General features: G+C 43.5%; 1 protein-coding gene across 2 annotated transcripts in view; it reads left to right on the top strand.

The window, feature by feature from the left end:
• Positions 1-27,248, top strand: part of LOC137909696 (cadherin-4-like) — a 200,517-nt gene that overhangs the window by 171,789 nt on the left and 1,480 nt on the right. For both annotated transcript variants that reach the window (XM_068754167.1, XM_068754160.1), the window contains exons 7-14: positions 2,539-2,683; positions 4,661-4,833; positions 8,653-8,790; positions 13,211-13,396; positions 16,473-16,729; positions 21,390-21,532; positions 25,122-25,361; positions 25,972-26,208. In XM_068754167.1, coding sequence (XP_068610268.1) covers positions 2,539-2,683; positions 4,661-4,833; positions 8,653-8,790; positions 13,211-13,396; positions 16,473-16,729; positions 21,390-21,532; positions 25,122-25,361; positions 25,972-26,208 — 1,519 coding nt within the window. The remainder of the gene's footprint in view (positions 1-2,538; positions 2,684-4,660; positions 4,834-8,652; positions 8,791-13,210; positions 13,397-16,472; positions 16,730-21,389; positions 21,533-25,121; positions 25,362-25,971; positions 26,209-27,248) is intronic.

The raw sequence follows: 27,248 nt of genomic DNA, 5'->3' as shown, positions 1-27,248 counted from the left end.
CCTGCCGCTCTCCCGGTATTTATGTGAGAATCTAGTCTGACTTATAGTCCGCAGGAGCTGGCAAGTCCAGCGTTTTAGTGGAAGCGGAGCAGATTTATACCCAGGACAAACTCCAATCAATGAAGTGATTTGTTAAGAAAGCTGGATGCTTGCTCAAGGATGTGAGAGTTAAACTCTGTGTTTGTTGTGGAAGAAAAGCGTCAGTTGGTGCAGAATACAAAGTGCAGGGAGAAAGCGGATGAGACAAGGTTAGGATGACTGAATAAACAGATGGAAAAAAAAGGTGTTGCAGTTCAATTAAAGGCCTTTCACGCTCAATGCAGTTTGGGCAGCAGGAAAGCAATTAAAGCTTATAGCATAAAGCAGGAACATCCTCATTCGGAGACGAGGGGGGGGGGGGTATGATTTAACAAGCAGCATCAGTCTGAAAAGCAAAACGCAAAAGTTTGACTGTGACTTTGCTGATCTTTCTTTTGTTTACTTCATATTTTGCGCGAGTATAAAGCAAAGTTACGGTCTGCTTCATTATATTCCAAAAGAATTGAGCCCTCTGAAATTCAGAACCAGCCATGCAACAAGATGCATTCACTATGAGGATAAAAACCTTGGAGCCTCCTGGTCTGCTGTTATCTCTCTCGGGACGCTGCATCTTTGCCCAACGCTGCCCAGTGCGGTCTGTTTTCTCCTCCTGGCTTTCAAGATAATAACTTTAATGCGGACCCGGAATTACATTTTGCTTTCTTTAAACACGGCGATAATCTCTAATGCTCGCTGTTATTGAATTAGGGTGTGGATGACAGTGGGATGAGGGTGGGGAGAGATAAGGGACCTGGCTCCTATAGTTACAGCACAGAGATATGTGATTGTGGCACACACACATATATTGGGTGCAGGACATATCAGACAATGCAGTGGGGGTAAAGTCAAATTAACCTCTGGGACACCTGAAGACACGTTTTGGATGGAGGTGCAGAGCTGAAGAATGTGGTGGAGAGGAGAGGATGGGAGGGATGGAGAGGATCTTCACTTCTCTGAGGAGAAAAAGGTGATGGAAAATGCTGCTTATTCTATTTCCTGCCACCACAAGTCTGGAGGCTATTTCACTTATCTGGCTCTTGTGCTCTGGCAGTGGCCAGGTTGATTTTTTTTCTTTTTTTTTTTTTAATGGATATAACGTCATTACTTCGATTCTCCTTACTTGACGTCATCTCTATCTGTTCAAACATTGTTTTCATATTTTATCCAGATCCTTCCAATTTTGCCGTTTACTAATATCCAGAAAGGTGAAGGGTCCGTTGCCTGGAATTGATTGCTGAATTTTGAACTGGATAATTTAGCAGCCTATGTTGTTAGGAGCCAGATATCAGTAGTATCTGATATTCTGCTTTTTTTTTTTTTTTATAATATAAACTAAACATCCCTGGTGTTTCCATCTGACAGGAATATCACTGAATAAGTCATGTGTAGGAATACAAACATTCCCAGGTAAAGTGGTCTGAATCAAAACAGCTTTGGAAGCAACCAATATATTCAAACGGAGCTCGAGTTTGTTTGTCTGACCTTCCTGTCTGGATTGGAATTTAAAACAAACCACAATCATTTATTTAAAAGAAACTCAACATTTCCCTGATAATTATTTTTCCTTGTTTGTGTGTGTGTGTTTGTCTTTTTCTAATCATTCAGTTCTATAATTTATTTTTACCTATCCAGACTTCATGAGCGAAAAGCAGTCAGGAGGTATTTTGCAGAGAGCACTTGCATCAGTGATGCCACTGATCTGAGCACGCTGAGTTGAATTTGAGATAGGCTGACTTTGTTGCGTAGGAAGAGGGAAGTGAAGCGATTTCAGGACTCGCTTTCCAACAAAATCAGACAGAATGTTGGACTGAGGTCAGAGCGATCCCAAATAGACAATTTACAAAACCGCCAATAAAATAAGATATTTCTTGTTTTGGTTTCCGCTGAGGTAAAAAAAAATAGAAATAAAAATAAAAGAAACTTTTGCAGACTAAGAATGAGAAAGATATTCCACTTGTTGCCTAATTTAGTATTACCGGTATCATGTAGGTGTAGGAAACTTTTATCCTGTATAATTCAATAACAGACTGTGTGTGCATGAGCGAGGTAGAATGGTAGCTTCGGTACAGAGGTGTTTTTCTTGCAAGGCTTTAGAAGTGCTGTGAAAGTAGTCACCTTGAAAGATATTTAAAAAAACTGCTTTCAGTTTGTTGATGTTTTATTAATGTTATTTTGTACTTTCTTTCGTCCTCTCGTCAACACTCAGTTGTGAGTGCAGAGGTTGTACAGCAGGAGTTATATGCATTTTTTTATTGTATATATATATATATTATTATTCATCTGAGATTTCACATTCAGCAACTCAGTTTAAAAATAAAAAATGAAGATCAAGCTTTTTTCCAAAGGATTTTATTTAATTAATCGCACGTACTCATCGCAGACCCATCATTAAAAACTGATTCATTACTTCCAGCTCCCAAAATCATCTAATCTTGTTCTTGGTGTTTTTCTGTCTCCTAGCTACGAGCCCACGCCGTGGACATGAACGGGAACCAAGTGGAGAACCCCATTGACTTGTACATCTTCGTCATTGACATGAATGACAACAGGCCCGAGTTCAAAAACCAGGTCTACAACGGCTCTGTGGACGAGGGCTCAAAACCAGGTATTGCAATGTGGACGGAAATACTGACGGCGAGAAAAGAAATGCAGGTGCAGGCGGAGGGTGTCTGGAAATGGGTGGACAGGAAGTTTGCCCTGTGCATTCAGAGAGTTTGCCGTTGTTTGAAGTGTGACCACGCTGTAACTGAGAAATGTCCCCTTGATTCAGCGGACAGACACGTAACCTGCCTCCGACTGGGGGTTTTTCATTTAGTCCTTGGCAGCAGAGGACATAAACCAAAGAGAGTTCTCAGCCTTGAGAGCAGATTGAGGTTTAAATGTACCACACTGGGTCATTTGGCGTCTCACCCCAGAGCGAGGGAAGTATCCCGGAGATGAGCTCTCTTCGTTTGTGCACGTGCGAGCGCGATGAGCCACAGTTTATTGCACCAGAGGTGATCCAAAGAGGTATCCAGGTGCTCGTTTTCTTTCCCTTCCTTTCTCTTTGTCCTCTGTTTCTCCCCCCCTCAGCCTCGCCCCACACAGCAGACGGTTCTCTGTGGCATGCATGACATTCAACTAAACAATAATCATTAAAAAAAGAGTGTTTTAGAATTTAGAGCTCCAGTGGTTTCAGTGTAAGGCCAATTACAGACTTGAATTACTTTGCAAATTAAAGAGTCATTATGGGGACCTAATCCTGTCAGGCACAGCTTAGGATGCCCGTACAAAGGGTCCACATTAAGCCCCCTAAGAGTGCATCTTTATGAAATTACCCCTGTGATGTGTGACACATTGTGATTCTTCATTTCCTTCTCCATATCCCTTCATCTCTTGGAAAAAAAAAAAGGAGGCCCATTTGGAATCAAATCAAATATGGTTAATATGTCCTCTGTTTCTCCCTTTCCCTCTCGCTCCCTCCGGTCCTGCCAGCCTTTCTCTCGTCTCGCTGAGGGGCCTTTAGAGTGCTCCCTCTGGCCGAGTCATTGACAAATGTTGCTTTGAAATGTAATGAACTTTGAAATGGGAGCTGCGGTTACAATTATCCTCGGACAGGGGCTGTCACTGGCATGATATCACTATCTGTTGTAATTAGAATCGGCTGCGAGCGAGGGAACGCAAGAGGGAGAGAAATGGAGAGATCGGGTGATAGGCAGCGGTCCCACAGAGATATACGAGTCTGTGGCGCAGTCGTGGAGGAAGGGTGGCTGATTCTGAGCATATCCTGTACTGTTTGTCTGTGGCGACTGCAGTTTGCTCTGCAGATCGAGTTTGCAGCAATTCTAACCCAGTGCAGTTTGTAAAACCTGTCTTTTTTATCTTCTTTAAGGCTTTAGATAATGCTGATTTAATAATCAGCAAATCTGTAACCAAGATCATTTGTAGGTGTTAAAATAATTGCACATTATATTTCCGGCCTGTTTTATTCATCCACTTAATGCAAAATAGGATGCGAGTTATAAAGCTATTAAACTGGTCTCAGTTATATCTTTACATGCTATTTATCTGTGCCTGTAATTGTTATTTACACAACAGGTGGGCAACATTCTTCTGCCTGCATGAATCTGCAGCAATCGATTCACTTAATTAATTGTTATCTCGCTGGAATAGCCAAGTGGTTCGTTTGTCATGTTTATGTATGAACCAGTATCAGGCGTGATTATTACCGACACTGTACCTGTTCAAATGTGTTAATAGGATGGCCATTTACGACGCGTGCACATTGTGTGGGAAGAGTTATAAAGCTTCTACCTCTATCTGGGGGGACAAAATAGGACGTAATATTCAAAGTTACAATTTGCATGATTTATTCATGGCAGGCAATTTTATGTTCATCAAAATGTTTCTAATAATTTGTTGGAATCAACTGCTGAGAAAACTTTTGCCTGCAGCATCAAAATCCAGCATCTTCTGATTCTGAAAGTTTGATGGTCAACAGGAAGTTGTTCTGTGCATTTTAATAGATAATAGAATTACTTGCCTTTCATTTTCTCAGCTTGCCTGCCTGCACACGCTTAACAAATCGTCTTTCCCTCATCAGGAACATACGTCATGCATCTATCGGCGTTCGATGCCGACGACAACACCACCGCCAATGGAATGGTGCGCTATCGGATCCTGTCCCAGACGCCGCACAGCCCCATCCCCAACATGTTCACCATCAACAGTGAGACTGGAGACATCGTGACCGTGGCCCCCGGTCTCGATAGAGAGGTTGGTCTTTTCTACCGCAAGTCGGACGCAAAAATCATGCAAACCGAACTCATTAACAGGAATTAAGATTAGGATTGCACCAGTGTCCTCAACGCCTAGATGACGAAGCCGCTTTATCTGCTCACTGTTCCTGGCAGCATTGTTTGCTGTGATTTCATCCTGAGACGTGTCTTCCAATACTTTCTATATGTTTGTCACCACACACAAGCTCATCTTCTTTGTTTTTCTTTTTGTTTCTTTAATTTTTTTTTGCAGTAAATTACCTTCCGCTGCGGTCACCTTGTTTATGAAGCCATAGACATTGAGACAAGATCAAAATGTGTTTATTCTCACTGCACGGATGTGCCAGTGACAACTCTGCAAAAAATAAAATCTCTGCGACGGATCGTCCTCCCGAACTGTCACCAGTGACAGACCTATTAACAACACATCACGCTGCAGTGGGCTTCCGGTTGTGTTGCGTGTGAGCGTGCGTCGGTATGCGCGCGTGCGTGTTTCTATCCTTATCTGGGATTGTGTGCATGTATAGTGAAGAAAAGGTGATGAAAAAACCTGTGATGAAATGCCCTTGACACCTGTCAGACAAAAACGAAAGCGCATATAATCACATATACGCTCGATAAAATACAGGCAATTTAAGGTGGGGGGGAAAGAAAAACAGAAAGGAGCAATAGACCAAACACTGAGCTGAGGCAGAAGGGGTATAACAACGAGTTGGGAGGAATCAAGCTTGGCAACAAAGACATGGCGGCAGAAAAGCAGGCCGAGACGTGACGGTGCCAGAGGAAGAGAGACGGCGTCGTGGGGGAAACATGGAGCAAAAATGTTTTAGCTGATCCCTTATTGCTTATTTTTTATTCTTCTCCTGCTGTATTCCAACCAGTCAGCGTTCCCGCCTTTACTTTGTACCATCGTAGTTGAGAACACTCATACTATTCCCAGCCCCAAGCTTTATTTCACATGCCTACCCCTTTTATACACATTCAGGTGTCTAAGATGCAACCTTAATGTGATCCAGAGGCAAATTAGAAGCTCCATTCGAGCAGATGTGGGTTAGCGGGGGCTTTCCTTAAAGGCATTTCAATGGTAATAGACCCCATTTACATGTAGCATTTAATATGCAGCCAAGACTGATACATATTGGAAAAGGAGAAATGCATTTTAATGCAAATAATTTTCAACCCATTAGCCAACAAAATGATTTATTAATTATTAATCGCACTTAGGAGACGGATATTTCGCTTGGGAGTCGGTGGAGCCTGAAAGCAGAGCTGAAACCGAGTGAATATTGTATGTACACTTGCCAGATGGCCACAAACACAACTTCAAATTAATAATGATTTTGCCGAATGCATTAATTAGCAAATGTTTAATAAAATATCATAATATCAACGTAGAGTCTCCTAAGGAGCATTTGACCCATAGATGGGCCGTGGAGACGGATGATGTGATGCACGTTTCTCCTAATGGTTCCGCACGATTCTACTGAACAACAGGACTACTTGATGCCAAGACACGCTGCAAGCCTCCAACAAAGGCAGGAGAGATGGAAGAGTGCTTGCAACTTGGATCGAAACAATGCTGAATCGAAATGTTTAAATGTTTAAATATCTGTCAGCTCCATGGTACCACCCCCCCTCTCTCTATCGCTCTCTCTCTCTCGCTCTCCAATTTTCCTGTCACCTCTAAGCCGTTCCGTCAAATAAAGCCTAAAAATCCCCATCTAAAATGATGTATCAGATTCGTCAACAATAAAGTCATTGTGAGCTTCTGCAGCTGTAAAAAGAGCTCAGAAGACTAGTTGTGGGATTAGTTGATGCATTACAGATGGATGTCAACGTGGCTCCATTCTTATAGGTGCCATGTTGTTCAGTCACTCAGCTCTCCATGCTTCATTTGTAATTTTGCATTTCTGAACAAGTAAGATGTCACAAAGGTCACATATTTCCCAGGTGAGTTTGATCTAATACGGGTGTAAATTAGATCCTTACATATGTGCTCATTTTAACCTAAATCTAATTTTAAGATGCATAAGCGCGCAAACAGATAAATTTGTAGTGATACATATGTATAAAGGTTAAAAGCAAGTACATGCATCTATTTCTCTGCATTTTGCACAGTTCTTTAGAGAAACGTGGGTGTGAGTTATTAGTATTGCTCTACTGTGCTCCTATATATTCTAGAAATGTGTGAATGCATGTGCGCTTACATTCTATTCCTGTACGTTCTGCATTGCGTTGGAAGAAGCGCTACACAAACAACGGGCATCAGATTTTGATAGTGCTCCTCGCTTGCATCTCCTCTGAATCGCCTCCCGCCTCTTATCCTCTCCTCTCTTCTTCTTTTGAAATATATTCTTCCCAACTCTTTCAAAGCCGCCTGCACCGATTCTACTCCAGTTCTGGTTCACGGTGGACTTTAGAAGAGCTTGTTGACAGGAACACAACTCAATCCTTTGGAGGAAACCCGGTACGCTGCGGTGTTGTTACGGCACTGAGAGGTTCTGTGGAGCTCTACATAATTACTCCCTTGTCTAATTAGCGAGAGTGTTGTGTACACGCCTACACTTGCTGATGGGACAGTCGGGGAAGCACTGCCTTTAAACAAGCCATGGAAAAACAGAGGTGAATGTGTGTGTGTGTGTTTGCGTGTGCTTGTGTGGGTGTTAATAAGAGTGTGTGTGTAAGGTTGAAGTTCAGCATCTTGTGGAGCATTACGATGAGGGGAGCTGTCTAATCCTCCTGATGTGTCATCCTGCTCTAATTGGGATATTTATTCGGTAATTAGCAGGTGAGAGAGGGACTGGGAATGTAATTGGGAATCTCAGTACGAGACACATTACACAGACAGTCGACTCACGGGCTCCGTTCTTCCTGCAGCCCATTAAATGCACCCTGGGACTGAGGAGGAGACAGTTGATGCAGGCTAGGAAGGAAAAGAGAACGGTTATAGAGCCGTATGGATGAAAACGCACAAATTCGCTGCAATGACAATAAAAGAAGTACAATTGGGCTTTTAAGTTGACATACCATTGGCAGAATTTGTCAAATGTGAACCGTTCTTTAAAGAGAACAGGAGTTATCGGGTTTCATTCGTTTCAAATGGGATTCAAATTAAAATATAAAGCGTTACAAAATAGCAAAACAGCCAGTCATTGATGGGTTAACTTGGCTTCCTGCTTTGCACCACTGTCATGTTGGAAAGCCTACGTGCACAATTTCTGTACAGATTATTGTTTCCTTATAGCATTAATTATTTCTGGTATGTTTTATCGGTGTAGAATTTCTTTGGTGTTGCTGAAGTTTTTGTTGGCCTCCTGATCGGGGCATTTTAAAGTATTTGGTTATCACAAAAATGCCCAATATTTCACTCCTTCGGCCAGAGTACGGCTCTTATGAGCACAACTGTATATTCCAGCTACTACTGAAGTAGTACTGTATGAAAGGGCTTTTATCATTCTCGCATATTATTACTCCTTAGTTTGTTAAACTCCATCAGCTGGATCACTGTCCTCACATCTGTCTGTCAGCGGCGCTGAATAAAGAAACGTCCCGTGGGGAGTCTTCGCGCTGCTGCCGTTGGATGGTGTAGACTAGAGTCTGGATGCGTTCCGCAGAGGAGGTTTCAATTATTTCAAATACAAGACCTCACGCTTGAAAATCTGCGTTTAAAGCGAGACCCCGGACAGCTAGCATGGAGCAGAATGCAGTTTCAGCTCTTTGCTCCTCTGGGGAGTCCCAGTCTGTGACTGTTGGTGCAGACTCAAGTAAGATAAAGCTCTTGTTTACAGAGTTTTGTTCTGTTTTCGGCCTTTTGCAGAAAGTGTCCCAGTATACCATCATCGTTCAGGCCACAGACATGGAGGGCAACCTGAACTTTGGCCTCTCCAACACGGCCACCGCCATCATCACGGTGACGGACATCAACGACAACCCTCCCATGCTGACCTCCAGGACGGTGAGTCGCTGCACGTAATCAGAAATTAGAACACGTTGGAGCCGGAGAAGGTCTGGGTTTAGGAGAAGAGGGCGAGAATGATTAGTGAAACAGGCATAAAGGAAAAAGAGAGTGAAGGACCACAAAACTCTGAAGCACAGTGGAAGACTTTCACAGGAATGGAGGCTGGGGAATGTCTTTTCTTATAAAGGGAATGCAGAGAGAGAGAGAGAGAGAGAGAGAGAGAGAGCAAAACAAATCCATATTATTGACTTTCATCAGCAAGAACACTCGAGCCAGCAAATCGCTAATGATTGTTGTCATGATACTGATATTTAGAATGATTATTACATTACAGAAAGCCATTATTGTGGGCAAGGTAAAAATTAAAAGTCCAAGGTAATCTGCTATATGTGATGTATCAGCAGCAGCAGCATTAGATGAGGTGGTGAAGATTTAGTGTTAAAAAGTTGGTCCTGTTTATTTTATTTACTTATTTTTAACTATTGATGGAACAAAAAGTTTTAGCTGTCACTCACATAGCTTTCAATGACGTTATCTTCATAATCATTTATTTTAATGTGGTTTTGATGCTTTCTTATTTAGTGATGTAAATATGGTCAGAAAGTCAAGGGTCGGTGCGTCTGCGTTGTGTTTTATGTCATGACAAACAAAAGAAAAAAGAAACATCTCCCTCGGTGTCCGTATGGCTTCAGGTGCCAAAATGGTCCAGTTTGCATGCTTTTCTATCAGTGGTGATAAAAGCGCAGGGCTGTTGGGTAGATAAGGTGCTGAGCTCTGTGCTATCAGCGGCTCGGCTTTTTCTTTTTCTTTTTGAGGCGGCGGCAGAAAAGCTAGCACTAGCATTTGCCCTAGGGGCTATTAAGACCCTATGATGACGAGTTAGCGCTGGCGGTAAGCATGTGTCAGCCATAGAACTCATCAGAGAGCTGCTGCGTTGCACGCGGCAGGAAGTCTCCAAAGGGAGGGCAGACGAAGAAAGGAGAAACAGTCAAAGGAGACGGCGAGCAAAGAGGAGAACAGAAAGGATGAGGTGTTAATGAGTGGACCCGACCACGTAGATTCCAAAATGAGAAGCGATGAGAGGAGAAAGAATGAAGGATTATTTGGTCACAGGAGACTTTTCCCACAGCAGCAGTGATGAAGCGCAGACATGCCCCGCAGTAAATCAGAGGCCTTCCCTGACTCGGCATCTCCCTTTGATTTAAGATTCCCTGCTGATGGCTGCGTATTGATGATAGTGGCCTGTAATGCATTCGTAGTCTGTAACTGTATTCCACCATGTTTAAGTGCATCTCCATCATGTGATCAGAGGGAAGTTAATACTATCGTGGATATTGATGATAAACTTTAGTGGAGGTTTTGGAGCCGTGGTGAGGAGAACACTTTCGCCCACTCCCTTCATAAATCACTAATTTTAGCGGTGAGATTACGTAAAAGCCATTTATTGAGAATGCGGGTCACTATGTAAATGTTTACTGTTTGCAATAAAACCCCATAGATCTTTCAACATGTCCCAGAAATATAAAGTTTGGGGGATTTGTCTTTAATGTCGATGATTAATATTTCATCATGTCTATCAGAGGCTGCCCTATTTTTTCAAGGCGGCGACTGGTGTGTGTGTGTGTGTTTACAAATATGAATGCTCTGGGCATTTATTCAGGGCTGCATACCCACGTTCAATTATCTCTCTGATGTATAAGGTGAGTTAAAATGAAAAATAAATCTTGCATTATACTTATTTGTGCATGCACTGCCACAACAAGAATGTCACATGGTGTTGGATTTGTCATCGCTGCGCTACCTCTGGCCTTATTTCTTTGCTACCCCCCCCCCCCATAAAGTTCTGGTGCTGAAGTCAACTGTCACTTCTCCTCCCCTGTGGGTTTTCTCCTTAAGTATTTCCCTGTTGCTAAAATAGTGTCAGAAGGTTGAGGGTGTTGTTTTGTGCTGTGAGAAAAGCCAACTACAACTCCACTGCCAATCGCACAATTTCAGGGCTTCCCCCTCCGACCCTTTTCTCCAGAAGTAGCGGACAAGCATTTGTTGCAAGACGACACAGTCGTACATGACTTCAACCCCGAGGTGTTGTTTTAATGTTCTCTGATGGAATGTGATTGGACAATGATTAATATCACTGTCTTTTATGGTCACACCCACCATTATCATCCCTATGGATACGCAACCCATCCCCTGTGGTTCTCTCAGCGGATGGTGAGTCCACTGGAATTCGAGCCCACGTCAACCTTTCAGGCTGAGCCTGTGGGCTATGACCCGGCCACCAGGCGCTCGCATACAATCCCCGACCCCTGGCCTGGCTGCAGGGTGGGGCCCCGGTTACGCCATAGCGGGCGGCATCACGGCCCTTGCTTTTAATCCTCTTTAATTTGCGACCCGGCCACTGATAGATGATGGATGCATAGATGGATGGATACACAACTGCTCCTCACTCCCGGACCTTCATGTTTGCTTAACCAAGTCAACACACTGATAAAGCATTAAGAGCGAAAAGAACAGACACAAGATGTATTCAAATGAGAAAGGAGTACCGGTACGTGTTTTACAAATGAGTAATGCTGAATGCAATCTATGACTGGCTGCAATGCTCAAGGCAAAGCTCTCTCATAGAAATAAATACTGGATTCTTAGAGATAGGACCGGATGGATCCAGTTAGCCTTGAATGTAACTCACTGGGCAAAGGCTGTATTGTGTCCTTTTTAATTCAGCTGTATTCCACAACCTTTAATTAAGTTCAACAGTATTGAGATCAGGCGTGTTTAAATGAAGTGGTTAAGCGATTGCAATCTCAAAAAAAAATCACAGATGATATTTCGTTTCAGTGTTTGGATTATCCTTACGCGAAGTTCTTTGGGACTCATGGTTACTTCCTTTCCCCCCTCCCAGTCACTGCTTTGCTACATTCTGAGAATCTCTAAAGGTGTATCTTAGGAATCCAAAAATTGCCCCAAAAAAATTCCTCCCGGAAGAATAAATAAGACGTTGATTTCTCAAACGCTGGAGTCCTGATGGGCCCGTCAACTCCCGCACCCTGCGACGAGATAACGAGGGAGGAAATGTTAAACAGAGGTGTTGAGAACAAGAACCACTTGGCAGACCCTTCACAGCCCTCCATCACATCTGGTCAGCTCTTGCCCTCCGTTGTTAGCGTGAGGTGAAAAGAAGAGCCCTCAGCAGCTCCGGAGCCGTCTCAAGCTTTTAATTTTAGGGCATTGGCGCTGGGCAGTCCCTGAAACAAGCCGTAGTAATCAAACACTTAAATATGCATGTACAGACACACACACACACACACACACACACCGGCCTGCCCACTTATCCAATGTTGGCAGTGCCTCAGGACCACCCGGACTTGTCTGTTGTCTTAAGAATGTCATTGAGTCTCCCAACAGCTCTCCTGGCGCGGCCTCCTAATCTGTCCGCGGCTGTCAGCTGTTTGCTGAGTGATGCGAGGTCTGCCAGGCAGCGTATTATAGTCTGTTGAAATGTTTGGTCTGGGGCTTTGCTCTTTGATATCCTACATTCACATAAGCGGCTCAGTGGCTCTCCCTCGCCTGTTATCCATGGTGACACAATGTCCGCACGGAGCTACATTCCTGTTGCCTATAAATGAAACAGCGATGAGACAATCACTATAAGAATAAAAATTGCATAGAACTCCAGCAGTGACTGACGTTGTGTCCGTCACTGTGGAGCACGAATGCAGACAAGGTAAAAAAAAAAGAAAAAAAAAAAAAAACAAAGAGAAAAAAAAAAAAGAAACAGCGATGAGGCAACCTCCCGACCTCACATGATTGGATACGAGCCGATGGGTTGTCCTCGGTGACAGACCTGCGTTTGAGCTGTGTTTGGTCAGGCAATGATGGAGTCGTAGCTTCTGGTTTCGTCTTTCCGGGCTTTATCCCCTGCGCCTGTACGGCATTGATCAATCCCCGGGAATAACGGAATGAGTGACTGACAGCGGCTCACTTCTCCGACGGGCTTATCAGGACGACGCACATGTGTTTGTCAAGCTCAAGACAACCGAAAGGCCCTCATAAATGCTCTAACAGCTGTTTTAACGCTCCCCGCTGCTGTTTGTGCTCATCCGTCCGCTCGTCTTTGTCAGCCTGGCTTTCAAAAAAATGAAATATTGCTGCTTGTCAAGCACAGGCAATCGAAATGCAGAAGAAGTAGGAGAATGAAAAGTGGGACAACGCCCCTGTGTATGCGCGCTCTTTGGTGTTTACTGCTTGTTTGCCACTTCGCCGTGGTAAAAGCAAGACCGTTAAACTCGGAATACGGAAAGGATTTCCGTATGGATTTCTGTGAAGAAAACTCGGAAGGAAAGAATCCAGGAAGGAACTTTATTGTTAAACATGTGATTTTGAAGCAACTGATAATATTTTACTCCACTCCCGACAGTTCTCCGGTGAGGTCCCAGAGAACCGGGTGGACATTGTGGTGGCTAATCTGACGGTGATAGATGCCGACCAGCCGCACTCACCCAACTGGAACGCCATTTACAGGATCATCAGCGGCGATCCATCTGGACATTTCACCATCCGCACCGACCCTGTCAGCAACGATGGCATGGTCACTGTGGTGAAGGTACGGCGTCAAGACGGGCTCAGCTCTTGTTTTTTCTGTTCTATTTCTATTTCCAGATCAGATCAGCAGGAGGAATAGTGATGTAGAGCACAGAGGTAAATGCGAACAAGCCGCGGCCGTTGCCTTTCATATGCTCCTTTACGAGCAAATGAAAGATTGGAGCCCGGTCCGCCCTTCAGAAATGTCCCGTACACCTACGTAGAGACTTAAACAATGGATGGCGGGACCATCGTAGCAAATTAGGTATTGATTTCTCAATTACAAAGGCAATGGTTTTTATACACTCATAATGTTCTTGCCACTGTGCTAAATGACAGCAACAACAAAGCCATGTCTTGTAACAACCTTGATGGAGGGCATCCACGGGGTTCTAATGCATTAGAAGAAGGGGGGGATCTGTGAGATCCGGCCGACACTGTGTGCATGTGTCGGCTGTTGAATAATCTCACCCATTCATATTCATGTGCTTATCCATGAGTGGCATCGTTGTAAATATGCTTACGATGTCATCCATGTTTTATAGCAATAACTTGTTTGTTTGTGTGACCCTGAGAACCCAGCAGTTTACTTCATGTGTATCTGACTCTTGCAGATCACATCTCACTTTCTGCAATATTTAAAGAAAAAAAAAAAAATTCCAATAACTTCTCCATATAATTCCCACAGCGCCATGAGCAATGAGCATTGGCATTTTGCTTCTGTTCATTATCTCTAGATGACTGCCTTTTATAATGCATCCCTCACACTCCCTGATGTAAAATTCAGCAGGCAGTGAGTAGCCGTGAGCTCCTATAGAGACCCATGGGAGGTTATCAGGAAATCATAAAAATAAGAGACAGGACACCCCCTGCCCCCCTGGGAAGGAACAAGCAATATACTGTCTCAACAAGTAAACAAAGGGCTTCAGCTCGCTCTGGTGGATTCGAGAAGCCTAAGGAAGAGTGCCATAGTGTTGCTACATGTATCAAGGCGTCTGCGGATTGCGCGTAGAGACACGACAGATCGCATCAACACCCAGGTACGCCGCTCTCTCCCTTGAGGTACCTGGGCTCCTCTGTAAACAAAGGCTGAGGTCTTAACCGGAACATGTCGTACGTTTACTGCTCTCTCTGAGGAGTTTACGGGACACATTTTCCTGCACCACATGGTAATAGAGCCGGCTGACAAACAAACCCACACACACAAATGGTGCAGCTCGGTTCCAGTGAGTCATTTGGATATGGAAATCATGGCTTATGATACACGCGAAAGACGGCAGGAGAGAAACGAGTGGAAGATGTATTTTTTTGAGGGGTGATCACGCGCAGAGTAGGTCGTGGGGGGGGGGGGGGGGGGGGTTAGAGGTAAGGGGGCTGAGGGTCGGAGTCTGGTGGAGCAAATTAAGTACCTGTAGAAGGGAAAGAGGGGAACAAGTGACGCGATGCCGGGAGGAATGCAAGACCTGATGGCTCATGGGAAAAGGATGGAAGCATGTCATTGACCTCTCACCCCTCTGGCTTCCCTCTAGATGTGTGTGTTTCTGAGCGTGTGTGTGTCTTTTAGTTGGTTTTGCCTAAAGCTATGCTCTTCTAGACCTCCCTGTGCCCAGAATGCTACTGGCTGCAGATCAAAGAGCCTCAAGCGTGTTTTGCCTGTAAATGGCTTCCCGGCGCACCCTGGTGTCGCAACAGAATGCACGCCCATGTGCTTACATTCACTCAGACAGACACACTGTGATGCCAACACAAACGCAAGCGCATCCTGTCCGGCGCCCGTATCGATAAAGTCGCCTGATTAAGAATGCTTTTTTTTTTTTCACGTCAGGCCCATGTTGCCAACCTGCCTCCTCGAAACAGGTAATGAGATGTGTAAATGTGCTGAAAATCATTTACGTCGTCATCAAACACTGCAGACACAAGCCTCTTGGCAGTAATCATTTATTTGTCTCTTTAGAAATGTGCCACCACACCGACAAGCTGCACATTAGTTCTCTTCTTTATTTCCCTGTTTGTTGTGTTTGTCATTTGAACCTTATCGTGTAGTCTTCATTACAGAAGGACAGAACTGTCACTCTGGTTTAGGCTCAGCCAGTGAAACCCCCTGTAGATTACACACGCACGCACACACACACACACTGAAAAGACAGAACCATGACAGCATCCTATGAATGGTATAAGCCCTGTTGCCTCTGCCCAGGATGTGTGTACGGGTCCAATTCATCAGGGGACGCGGCATCTGTTCATTCATCATGTCCGTGATCACCAACAAGGCTCAGCGCAAACTCCCCAGATACAGGCTGAAAATGAAATGTTGACAGGGCTTTTAATGCTGCAATCAGCACAACATTCATGATACACCCCCGCGCTCTGATAGCTGACGTGTTGCTCGTAAAAAGGTAATAATAAAGGTAATAATAATAACTAGAAAAGCACTCAGTGAGCGCAGACCTCCGCCGAGCAGCTCATTCCCCTCCTAATTGGATTTACCCCGCCCGCATGGTGATCTGGATCATCATCAAAAGGGTCTAAATTGTTCTTCGTATCTTTATGCGTCAACCATACCAAAGTAAAAGTGAATCAGAGTTGCTGTGCATTTGTAACCGATTTCTGAATCCGTAAATGGGGTTTTCAATGTTAAAAATGTTCAATGTAAAACTTTTTCCTAAAATCATTCTGGAGCCGATCCGGATGAAATTTGGTAAATTTACCTGTAAGATATAATATGAGCATATGTCATTGGCTTATTTATTTTGAAATGACGAAAAAAAGACTTGATATGCTATTAACAAAATGTATGCAATGAAATGCACCTGTGGCAGGGAGCAGGAGAATTCCACACTTGCATTTAATGATGTGTAAATCGGTCCTTTCCATCGTGGATAGTTTCTAGTGCAACATCAGTAAATAATCCCCAAACCCAACACAATTCATGTTGAAGGTGTTCATTTCAATACGGCACAGAATTTTCATATTTGTGCAATCTTGAAATAAAGATTGTGAAACTGACCCTTGAAATTTAAAAACAAGCACAAATCAACCTTATTGGATGTTCAGTTGTTGTGCTTAAATTGATTCATTCATGTCCTACCTTCCTCCAGCCGGTTGACTTTGAGATGAACCGTGCCTTCATGCTGACAGCGGTGGTGTCCAACCAGGCCCACCTAGCCATCGGCATCCAGTCCTCGCTCCAGTCCACAGCTGGCGTCACCATATCGGTCCAAGATGTCAACGAAGCCCCGTACTTCCCCACAAACCCGAAACACATCCGCTTTGAAGAGGGCGTCCCTGCCGGCACCGGTCTGACGTCCTTCTCTGCCTTGGATCCCGACAGACTGCAGATGCAGCAGACGATCAGGTACTCGCTGAATTGAATAGACGTGAATCCTTATTGAGCTGATTCTGACATTTCTTATTGCCAGCCATTAAGGTTGAATTTCTCCTTTCGGATACGATCTCTAGAGCTCGAAAGTATTGTCTGATTGAAGTACCGTGAGCTGCATTGCAAGTAGGAACGCTCTAACAGCCTCTTGGATATGTTCCATGTCAGTAGTTAGGGGTCAAGGTTCAACAAGGGTACTGTATTTTGGCAGTCCCTATGCCTTTAAGTCTTAGTGTGCAAAGTTTATGAGCCAGAAGAGAACTCAGGGGAAGCAGAGTGAGGTTAATAGGGAGCAAGAGCCTCTGGGGTAATCAGACGTGTGTCCAGTCTGTTGGTTGTATGAGCACATTTATTTAGCATGCACACAGACACACACACACAGACACGTGGATGTACGGATGAATGAACAGATGCAGAGAGAGAACAGGATATAGAAGAGGGAGAATGAAGAGAACAGCTGGCTCGAGCCCAAACGCCTGCTGCAGCGTTCTTCCTCTGCGCTAAGCCTCTCGAGATTGTGAGTGTAAAGCAACCTCTAAATGACCAGCAAGCCTTTTCCACAGTGCGGCTGTCTTCTCGACAGTACCAGTACACTGCATCATGGCTCCTAAAAGTGTGGGGGTAATCTATTACGTGCGCTTTGCTGTGCATCAAGGGTTGCAAAGAAAGAAGCTTTTCGATTAGGATCGCACACGTTTCCCGTTCAGGATCAAATGTAGAATGTCCGTATAGCTTTAAAGAAGTGCATTGGTGTGATTTTAGCACCTCCGTCCAGCCCCCTCGTTCACCAACAGCCCCTTGCCTCCCATTTTCTCTTGGGAAAAGCACTAAACACATTTCCCCAGCTAATATCCCAGCAAATGAGAGTCAATTAGGTGCACATTAGCATTTCGGACAAAGCCAAAATCATCAGTTTATCTCTCTATCTTGCTCTCTCATCCCTCATTGTTTAATTCACTTTGACCTCTTTTGTTTCCCTGACCTTTTCGTGACGGCAGTACTTTTACTTGGAATGAAGTGGATTGTTGCAAAGCACACTCTATCCCTCGCAGTCTCGTTAACAAAAACACAAACGTAATCTCCTTCCTCTGCTCTCACCACACGAGAGAGCAGGACTGCAGAGAGGTAAATCCACCACCTCTTTCATTTTGATCCATCTGGATAGGATCACTATCAATCCCCCTGTTTTACATGCATTTTATAAAAGGTCTACGCAACGGCTCTAATCACAGCTCTTTCCTCCACGCCGCTGAAACCCTGCGATGCATTCTGATATGAACTTTTTGCCCATGTAACTGATCACAGCGTGGGTACCTTCGATCCCAATCAATCAAATAGTCAGCCGATATATCGACTTGCATGTGAGAGACATGCACGTGTAATTTACTGCGCGTTTCTTTTTGTTTGACAAACAGATGTATCGCTTTGTGTGTGGAGGTCAGGTGTGTAAAGAGTAAAGGCATGATAGGATTTAGCACGAAAAAATTGAAAACTATGGGGACGAAAGAGTTGAAGGTTGGGAACTGACAATGGGGAGAGGACTCCGGGTCATGGTTTGAACTTGATTTTCCAAGGTAGAGACTGACAGCATCCTGAGAGAGACAGGTGGCAGTGGGTGTCAAGGGGGGAAAGCGAGGCATCATTCCTCACCTGTCAGATGTCCAACCTGTGAGGTCGAGACATGCGACCAGAAACGCTTGCATAAAGGATTATCCAAACTGCCTGGATAAGCTTAAGACATGCATTTTTCATCATCAGGGTCAGGCGGTTTGAAAAATAAATGTCATACCTCTCCCTGCGGTTTGTTAAGATCACTAAGCTGCCAGACCTGATCATACATCCATCCAACCAACTCACAAATGGGAAAAAGCCTTCAGGTAGAGGAGAGCTTGGGATAGCAGTGGGGAAGAAGACACATAAAGAAATGATAAAAACTTTCCCCCCCAAATTGTTTTTATTCCAAAACACCCGGAGTAAACAAGAACTTTTTTGCCTTTCTGAGGGGCCAAACACTGTCAGAGCATTTCATTAAAAGGTTAGCATTTAAGGTTAGCATTGTGGATGGCCAAGTGCCTGCACTAATGTTGTCGACAGTTGAGACAAAATGAAAAACCCGTGTTGGCACTTTCACAGCCATCACACTAATGGCCAGCGGGTCCCTATTGTTTGCTCCGTGCTATCAGAAAAAGTGAAAATGACAACCTCATTGACCTTAACTTATCTGGAGTTTCCTTTCAGACCAGAACTAATAATGCCTCGGTTTGTCTCGTCTTTGTGTTTAAATAGTTTAAAATCTTATTAGATTATTCTGTATTGATGTTCATTAATGTGCACTGTCCCTATCAAATAAATAAATGAATGAATGAATAAAATGAGCTTGGCTTCAAAGACTGTCCATTCGAGAATGAATTTGCTCCACGTTTATTACATTTGCAGGAAGTGTTGTCTCTGAGACTTAAAGATCGCATATTATACTCTTTTTCCACAAGGTATCGCAAACTCATGCTGCAGGACAGCGTCCATAATTTCTGTCTGAAACGGCTCTGTCAGAAAAGCCTCTAAAAACTAAACTGAAACTAAGTTCATTGTGTGCAAGCGCGCAGCTGCGTGCACGCAATGAATGTGCATGCATGTGCACACACATCTTGTGCACGTTCACCCTCTGTGACATCACAGGGGGAGAGATTTCTGCCAGACGCGATTCAGTAGGTGATTACAGAACTACGCAGGCTATGCAGGATTCACTTGATGGTTTATTTTGCTGTTTTTGTGTCGGTAGTGACCCAAAACCACCATCATAGTCGTGTAGAAACATGGAAAAAGTGAGTTTTTCATAATATGTCTCCTTTAAATAAAAGTACGGCTGTGGACAGAGCTCTCTGCTTTGTGAGCAAAGCTTTGTCTTGTGACTTTTATCATCAGAGAGCACAGACCCCGGTGTCCTATCACGCAGTATATGCCTGGGAGAGGCTCTGGGGGTATTTTATAGGCAATTATGTGGGGGGGGGAGACCATCATTAGAAAAACGCTGTTTTCTGCACGGTAGATAAACCTTGAGCTGAAAAGAGTAAACAACTAGCCTGGGTCTGATAATACCGTAGTTGAGAGAGAGAGAAAAAAATCCTCGGTAGAGTCGAGACCTTTAAAGCAAATACATAAACGACATATGTAAATATAAAGTGTTAGTGAGATGATCTTTTATGAATGTCATACTTTATATTTTGATCTAATTGCTGCTACTTAAGAGTGTCACCTCCTCCTGTCCCGCTTTCCCCCTCCTACCCATTCCTCATCATTTAATTCCCTCTTTTATCCCACGCTCACACTGCGATTGACTCACTACAGTCCCGGTGGTGATTTCAGTGGATGTGGGCTCGGCTATCCTGCCGTTGAACGTGTGGGAATGTCGTCTCTGTTATCCTTTTCCTTACACTGAGCTTTGCTTTGGATCATGCTCAATACATGCTGGGAAAATCCCACCTCCCTAACTGCAGGACCGAGATTATATTCTGTTTACTCCTGTTTCCTCGCTGCCACCCACCCACCCACTCCTCCGGGCTTTCTCCACCGAGAATAGCACACGTCGAATTTAATGCTAAGAAACAAGGGGAAGTTCACCGACAGCGAGTAGGTACACTAAAATGCAATAAATATAGAAGCGAGGTTAAGGGCAAATCCATTTCAATTTGGTTGGATTTAAAACCTGAAGGTGTGTGTCACCTAACAACGTGGCCTCGCTGCCCAAACTGACATTCACAGAATATAATTGGGGTGACGTAGAAATCTGGTTTTGAAAGCTGAAGGTGTTACATGTGCATCACTGATGTGATGCCCCGCAAATAAAAATAACCTTCCAGCAAGGAGACGCGGCACTTGATGAACTCTGTGTCGCAAAGGGAATGAGATGAGAATGCAGACAGGGATATATATATATATATATATATATATATATATATATATATATATATAAGAAAATAAAATGTATGAATACTAGAGTGCAGATAGATGAGGTCATGCGGTTATGGGTGCAGAAAGATCAGACTGAATTGAAAGTGTGAAACAAGCTGAAAGCTACAAAAGCCAGAGGAGAACATAAGATCAGCGTGAGCGTCAGATTCTAATATGGAGATGATCCCTGTTCCTTCTCTTTCATTTATGCAAAGGGACTGCATGCCACCACCTGTGACCACATCCACTTCCTTGTCTGATAGCCAGTCTCTAGATCCTACACCTACACAGAAACATTTGAACTTACTAGCATGCATTTATATAAAGCTGTCAGGCAATTTAGCCTTCCCCAGCATAAGAAAACCTTCCTAGGATATGTGCATGCAACACACACACACACACACACACACACACACGAGCAGTTGCAGCAGTGCTTAACTAAGGAGGTAATTGACTTCAGTTCCTGCTACACAGGAGTGAAAAATGAGGTGAAATTGACTGTACTGCTGGCTCTGGAGGAAAAGTCAATGAAGAATTAAACTGTGTGAAGGTCAGGCTGTTGTGATTTTGTGAGTGTGTGCATGTGCCGCCAATCTGGGTAAGCACAGACACAACGTTTGTGCAACTGTTTGTGCACACAAAATCCGAGCGCTAACTTCTCAATTGATCTGTCCTTGTGTGTCTTCAGGTATTCGAAGCTGAATGACCCTGCAGACTGGTTGTCCATCAACAGAACCAATGGCCAGATCGTAACAACGGCGGTCCTCGACCGGGAGTCAGTCTATGTCAAAAACAATATCTACGAAGCCACATTCCTGGCAACAGACAATGGTAAGCACCACAAGCTTTAATTGGCTATTTTCAAATGTGAATTTTTCAAAAAAAAACATTTTGGCCTTGTTCATTTCAGTTTTAATTTGTTTCCATTTTTAGTACAGTGAAACTAGTGAGAACTAGAAAAGCACTCAGAGAGCGCAGACCTCCGCCAAGCACCTCAGGATTCCTTAACCATGAAAACAAACCTTTAGAACTTGGATTAATATTGATATCATTATTAGTTTATAGGTTATTCACAAAAAGCACACTTTCAGTAATGGCGGATTCTTCTGGATTCTAGATTCATAGCTTTTGAAGATATACGACAAATCCGTTTGTACACTACTAATTCCACAGCGTCTTGGTAAAGAACAGCAATAACAGAACCTCCTTTGTGGAGGGAATAAGAGAGAGATTATTGAAAGGGTCCAAAAACAAAATCGTTGTTGGACCCTGCTTCAAGCTTTTTGCAGCCTGCCATATTCAGCTTTGTGCCATCTTCGCCTTCAGTGGGCGTCAACCTGGACGAGTCATGCCTCTTCTTGACCTCGCTATTTAAAGCGCTGACAAATCCGATAGACGTGACAGTTCTGCTGCATACAAGTACAAGACTTGACAAATACCCTAACAGGTGACTCACCTCTTCTTCCCATGTTTGCACTGGGACATATATAATTGCTCTACCTCAAGGTTAACCGCGCAAAACTCAATCACCATAAAACAAACAAGTCCTTTCTTCAGAGTGTCTTTTCTCAAGTAAAGCAAATGCCCCCCCCCCGTCCAAACTTGCCTTATCTGTGACATGCAGAGCACTGGTGTGTTTTCCTGAAATAAAGCTGGCTTTGAAATAATGCTGCGTGTATGGTCAGCATGTGTGAGGAATTCACTCATTAGAAACGCGTCTATATGGGCATGTGTCTATTTTTGCTGCACATTTTCACAATAATTCACACCATGATGGGTTTCGTGACCTCTGAAAACTGCGGTTGTGCACACATTGTTCGACTGATTGTGGCCAAAAGAGGAGATGCCGGTTGGTCCCTTAATGTGTTTGTGTTTGTTTGTGTACATCAGTACTATTTGGGTGTTGCTGGAGTGGCAGTTATCACAATGTGAGAGGGATTACAGTAAGAAGCCCAATGAAACTGTAAATAGAAGCTGAAATAGGAGGCGGGAACACGGAGAGGTGGTGACAACATGGTCAGAGGTACACTTGGATTTCTACCACATCTTCATCTCCCACGCTCTTCAAAGAGCGTATGGTAAGATTGCTAGAAGTCTTTTCACCGTGCCACACACCTCTGAACCCACATAAAAAAAAGGAGTTAATATAAATCCTTTTTGAGGAATTTACACACACATAATTATTTATTTAGCCGGTTAAAACCCGCATAATTCTCCTATCAGCTGTGGCAAGCTGCTTCCACATGTTCCCCATACATGGCTGGGATTAACAAACCAACAGAATAGTAAAGCCGCCACGCGTGTGTGTGTTTGTGTTTGAGCCTGTGTGGTTAAGTTTCAGAATGTGCATCTCTTTGTATTCAATACATACATTGGTTATTCTTGCTCATGTGTGAAAGAAGTGACCTCTAATAAAAAATAATAATAATGAAAATCAAAAACATCTCGAGCTTCTATAAGTTGTTTGGCAATATTTTAAGTTGTAACAACCGGTGGATATTAGTTTTTAAATCATTGGATTTTTAATATTTAATATTAACGACGTTTAATGTGTCAACGATTTTAAAAAACAACATCCATGACTAAATCTGCATGTTTGGTTTACTCTTTTTGGAACCCAGGTTCACAATCTTTAAACCAATTACATAGATTTCTTCAGTTCATCACAAATAGACAGGCAATCATTCACACACACACACACACACACACACACACACTCACGCACGCACACCTATATGGACAATTTAGTGCAACCAAATCACGTATTTTGCATGTTTTTGGTGATGGGAGGAAACCGGAGAACCCGGAGAGAACCCACGCTGACATGGGGAGAACATGCAAACTCCTCACAGAAGTTAATCCAACACCCTAGTTGGATTTGAACCCGTGTCCTTGCTGTGAGGAAACAGCGCTTCCCACTGCACCACCGTGCTGGCCTGCAAAAAAACTTGTGATTATTTTGTTTATTTATTTACTTATTTTGGGGGAGACTTGTAAACTCCCGTGCCACATCCATCATTTATCACGTTTATCTTTAGCAATCAGCTGAAATGCGTGTGCTAATAAGCACGGTGGTTTTATCATTGTGTCTCTCTCTTCCTGTGGCAAATGTCTTGCTCTGTTGCCAAGTTTAATTGGCGGATCTGTCAGCTTTGCATAAATCTTTGTAAATGACATCACCCTTATCTCATCCCAGAGATTGCCCCTGGGGTCGCTTGATTCATCCATTGGTTCAGCCGGTGGGCCAGGATGGGGAAATGACTCATAATTGGAGGCAGCTAAGGGTCGTCACCTCCTGGCACACACTCAATAATCAACTTTAAGGGTTATATTGCTAAGCCCTTTCTTTGTCCGTTTTTCTTTACCAGATATTCAGAACACTTTATTCCCACTTCTCTGTTATGCTTTTGCTGTAAAGGCTTTTTTGCTTTCTGTTCAATGCTAAGGGTTTGAAGACGCATATCTTTGTGTGTTTGCATGTGTGAATTTATATACATTTTACTCCCGCCTTAACAATTTCCTCAAACGTATGCCAGTAACTCTGGTGTAACGTCTGGAGGAGGTCATTTTAGGAAACACTACAACTTTAAAAGCTGCACAATTACCCGCCTCTGTGCATCTACACACTGTATAGTAAGACATTTAATAGATGAAGCCGTTGCCATGGCGTTGTGCATTCCTTAAGCTATGACTATTTAAGCAGATACCCCAGTGACGACATGCTTCAAAACGTGGCATAGTTATTGCCTGATGATTGTCCGCAATGAATAAATAAAATGTTCACATTGTTTTACTTGCCCAAGTTATGATGTAACAATTAAGTCACTGTTTTAAGGGTCATGAAAAGTTGAGTTCGAAATCTGTATGCAATTACTGACACTCCTCTCAGCCTTTCACAAGTGGATTCAATCGATTGTGCGCGAGAACAGAGGAATGTGCGCTCCACAACGAGGCAAGTCCACTCGCTTTCAGTAACGCATTGTTAATATTGCAAGCAGAAGTGCCATCATGCACAGAATCACAGCCCGCCTCATACAGATGCACACAGACAAGGCCTTGTGTGATTGTGTTACAGTCATCATTATTGTATCCAAGCCTTCTCTAGGCAATTGGATGCGAGGCGCCTGAATCTGGATCGACTACGATTGCTTCGGTTTGACTGTATGCTAAAAAAAACTGTCAAAAGTAATTTCGTCTAGGACAGCGATTTCGCTCCAGCTCTCCAACAGCGATCTCTCCAAATATCCCCATATGAATAAACAATGCTGCTCTCACCTTTTTTTTCTCTCTCATTCCTCCTGTTTGCCCCCAGCCCCGACCCCCTTCTCCCCTCAATCGCCCCGTTGCCACACACGTCTTCTCCTGTCATCTTTTCCACCCCTCATGATGCTATTTTTCTCTTCCCTCTTTCTGCTCCCAGGCTCTCCTGCAGCCAGCGGCACAGGCACACTGCAGATCTATCTGATAGATATTAATGACAACTTCCCAGTACTCATACCCAAGGAATCTCGGATCTGTGAGCGGATGAACAGAAATGTCAACGGTGTCAACATCACTGCCGCTGACGAAGACACAGACCCTAATGTCGGACCGTTTGTCTTCGAGCTGCCAAACTTTCCCACCAGCATCCGACGCAACTGGACGATTTCTCGGATCAGCGGTGAGGAGATGCCTGTGCAGGATAACAGTGGAGAATATAATGTAGATGGTTTCACAAGCCATCTAAAATGTCATTACTTGTCTTATTAACAACCATCTTTCATTCTCTTTGCTTTACAGTCTACTACAAATAATTAAATATGGACACAATTATTTCCCTTAATTTAATATTAACCTTATTTTTTTATTCATTTTTTATGTTGGATTATGAGTTTCGATTTATTGTTTGTTGCATGCAAAGAAAATGGAGTAAATGCATAATTCCTTATGATTAAGCTGTCGAAAAAATAACAACAACAATGGTGGGTTACTGTAATAGAACTTCTTGTCTGTGGCACGATTGAAGATTATTTTCTGTCACACTATCCCATCGGCATGACATGCTTGACCCCGGACTGGTGCTTAAAGACAAGTGAAAAATGCTCAGTCAATTTAGACAATCTGGCATATGATGCCTTTGCAATTTAGATTGTCAGCCCAACAATTTCTCTTTTGTTGTTTTGCATGCAAAATGTCATTAACAAACTTAACAAACTTGTGAGCACATTCTTTCCGAAGCTTACTAAGAAGTTTACTATTAACTATCTCTTGTCTTTTTGCCGTCTGCACAGGGAATCATGCCCGTCTAGGCCTTCGGTACCAGGTTTACTTAGAACCAGGAATGTACGAGGTCCCTATAATCGTGTCGGACTCAGGGAACCCTCCTTTGTCCAACCGATCGGTCATCAAAGTGAAGGTGTGCCCCTGCGATGGCAACGGGGACTGCACCACTCTGGGGGCGGTGGCAGCCACTGGCCTCGGAACGGGGGCCATCATCTCCATCCTGATCTGCATCATAATACTCCTCAGTGAGTACGGCAGCTATTTCAGACAATCGTGCATGCGTGTCACGGCAAGGTTTCTAGAGTGTCAACTTTTCTTGTTCAGCTCGAACTTTTCTGTACAGTTTTTTGGGACTGTCAGGAGCTTACAGGAGCGTATCTGCCGAAGTCGACATGCACACATATTGTGTATACTGCAAAAAGTTGTTTTTTGCCATTGATTTGACTTTCTGTCAAAAAAACATGCATTTCAGGGAGGCGTCATTAAACATTCATAAAGCTGTATTACAACAACGCGAGTAGTTTGTATAATAGATTAATACTTCGGGAATCCTCTCCAGCATCGTTTGACATGGAGGTTTCTGACTTCTGATCCTCTTCCCTTCCTGGTAAATATATATATATTGCTGTCGATTGCTTGTGAGTCCTGCCGCTGGCTTGCTTTGTTGCTGCAGGTTGCAAAGTTCAGAAAAATAGATACAAAAGTAACAACAATAAAACCAATAGACAAACTCGCCGCCGTAGGCTTCTTCCACCACCGTGTTTCGTATTTTCTGCTGTGACAATAAGTTTTTTTTCTTCATGCTTATTTGACAAAGATAAGCCGATGAAGTTTTGAAGTCTCTCCCTGTGGATGCATTGGCTGCATTCACAGACAGTTTCACCACCATTCACACTTTGAATCAGTGGCATAATATATCTGCAACCAGCCATCGCTTTGCTGCGTGGTTCAAGCGTGAAGATCTTAATGACTCTCATTGTGTTAACGACATCACGGGAGTTTAACCCTTTCATGCCCGCACCATTACGTAATCGTCAGATCACTCTATTTTTTGGAAAATAAGGTCTTAATGCAACGTTCTCACAAATTTAGCCCCCAAAAAATACAAAACATTATTTTTTATATAAGTGCTCTCTAATCTATGTAACTTTTGCAAAATCCCAATTTTTTTCATGGGAAATGCAGATACATGTGTTGGCTTGGATCGAGGGGGGAATCAAACATCTGAAGTAGAAGTCCCTTGTATCCACATTACCGAGCTTGGCTAAAAAAAGGTGAACGATCT

The sequence above is a fragment of the Brachionichthys hirsutus genome, chromosome 2, assembly GCF_040956055.1.
Source record: "Brachionichthys hirsutus isolate HB-005 chromosome 2, CSIRO-AGI_Bhir_v1, whole genome shotgun sequence".
NCBI lineage: Eukaryota > Metazoa > Chordata > Actinopteri > Lophiiformes > Brachionichthyidae > Brachionichthys > Brachionichthys hirsutus.
The sequence above is the reverse complement of the archived record's forward strand: the minus strand, read 5'-3'. Positions and strand labels throughout refer to the sequence as shown.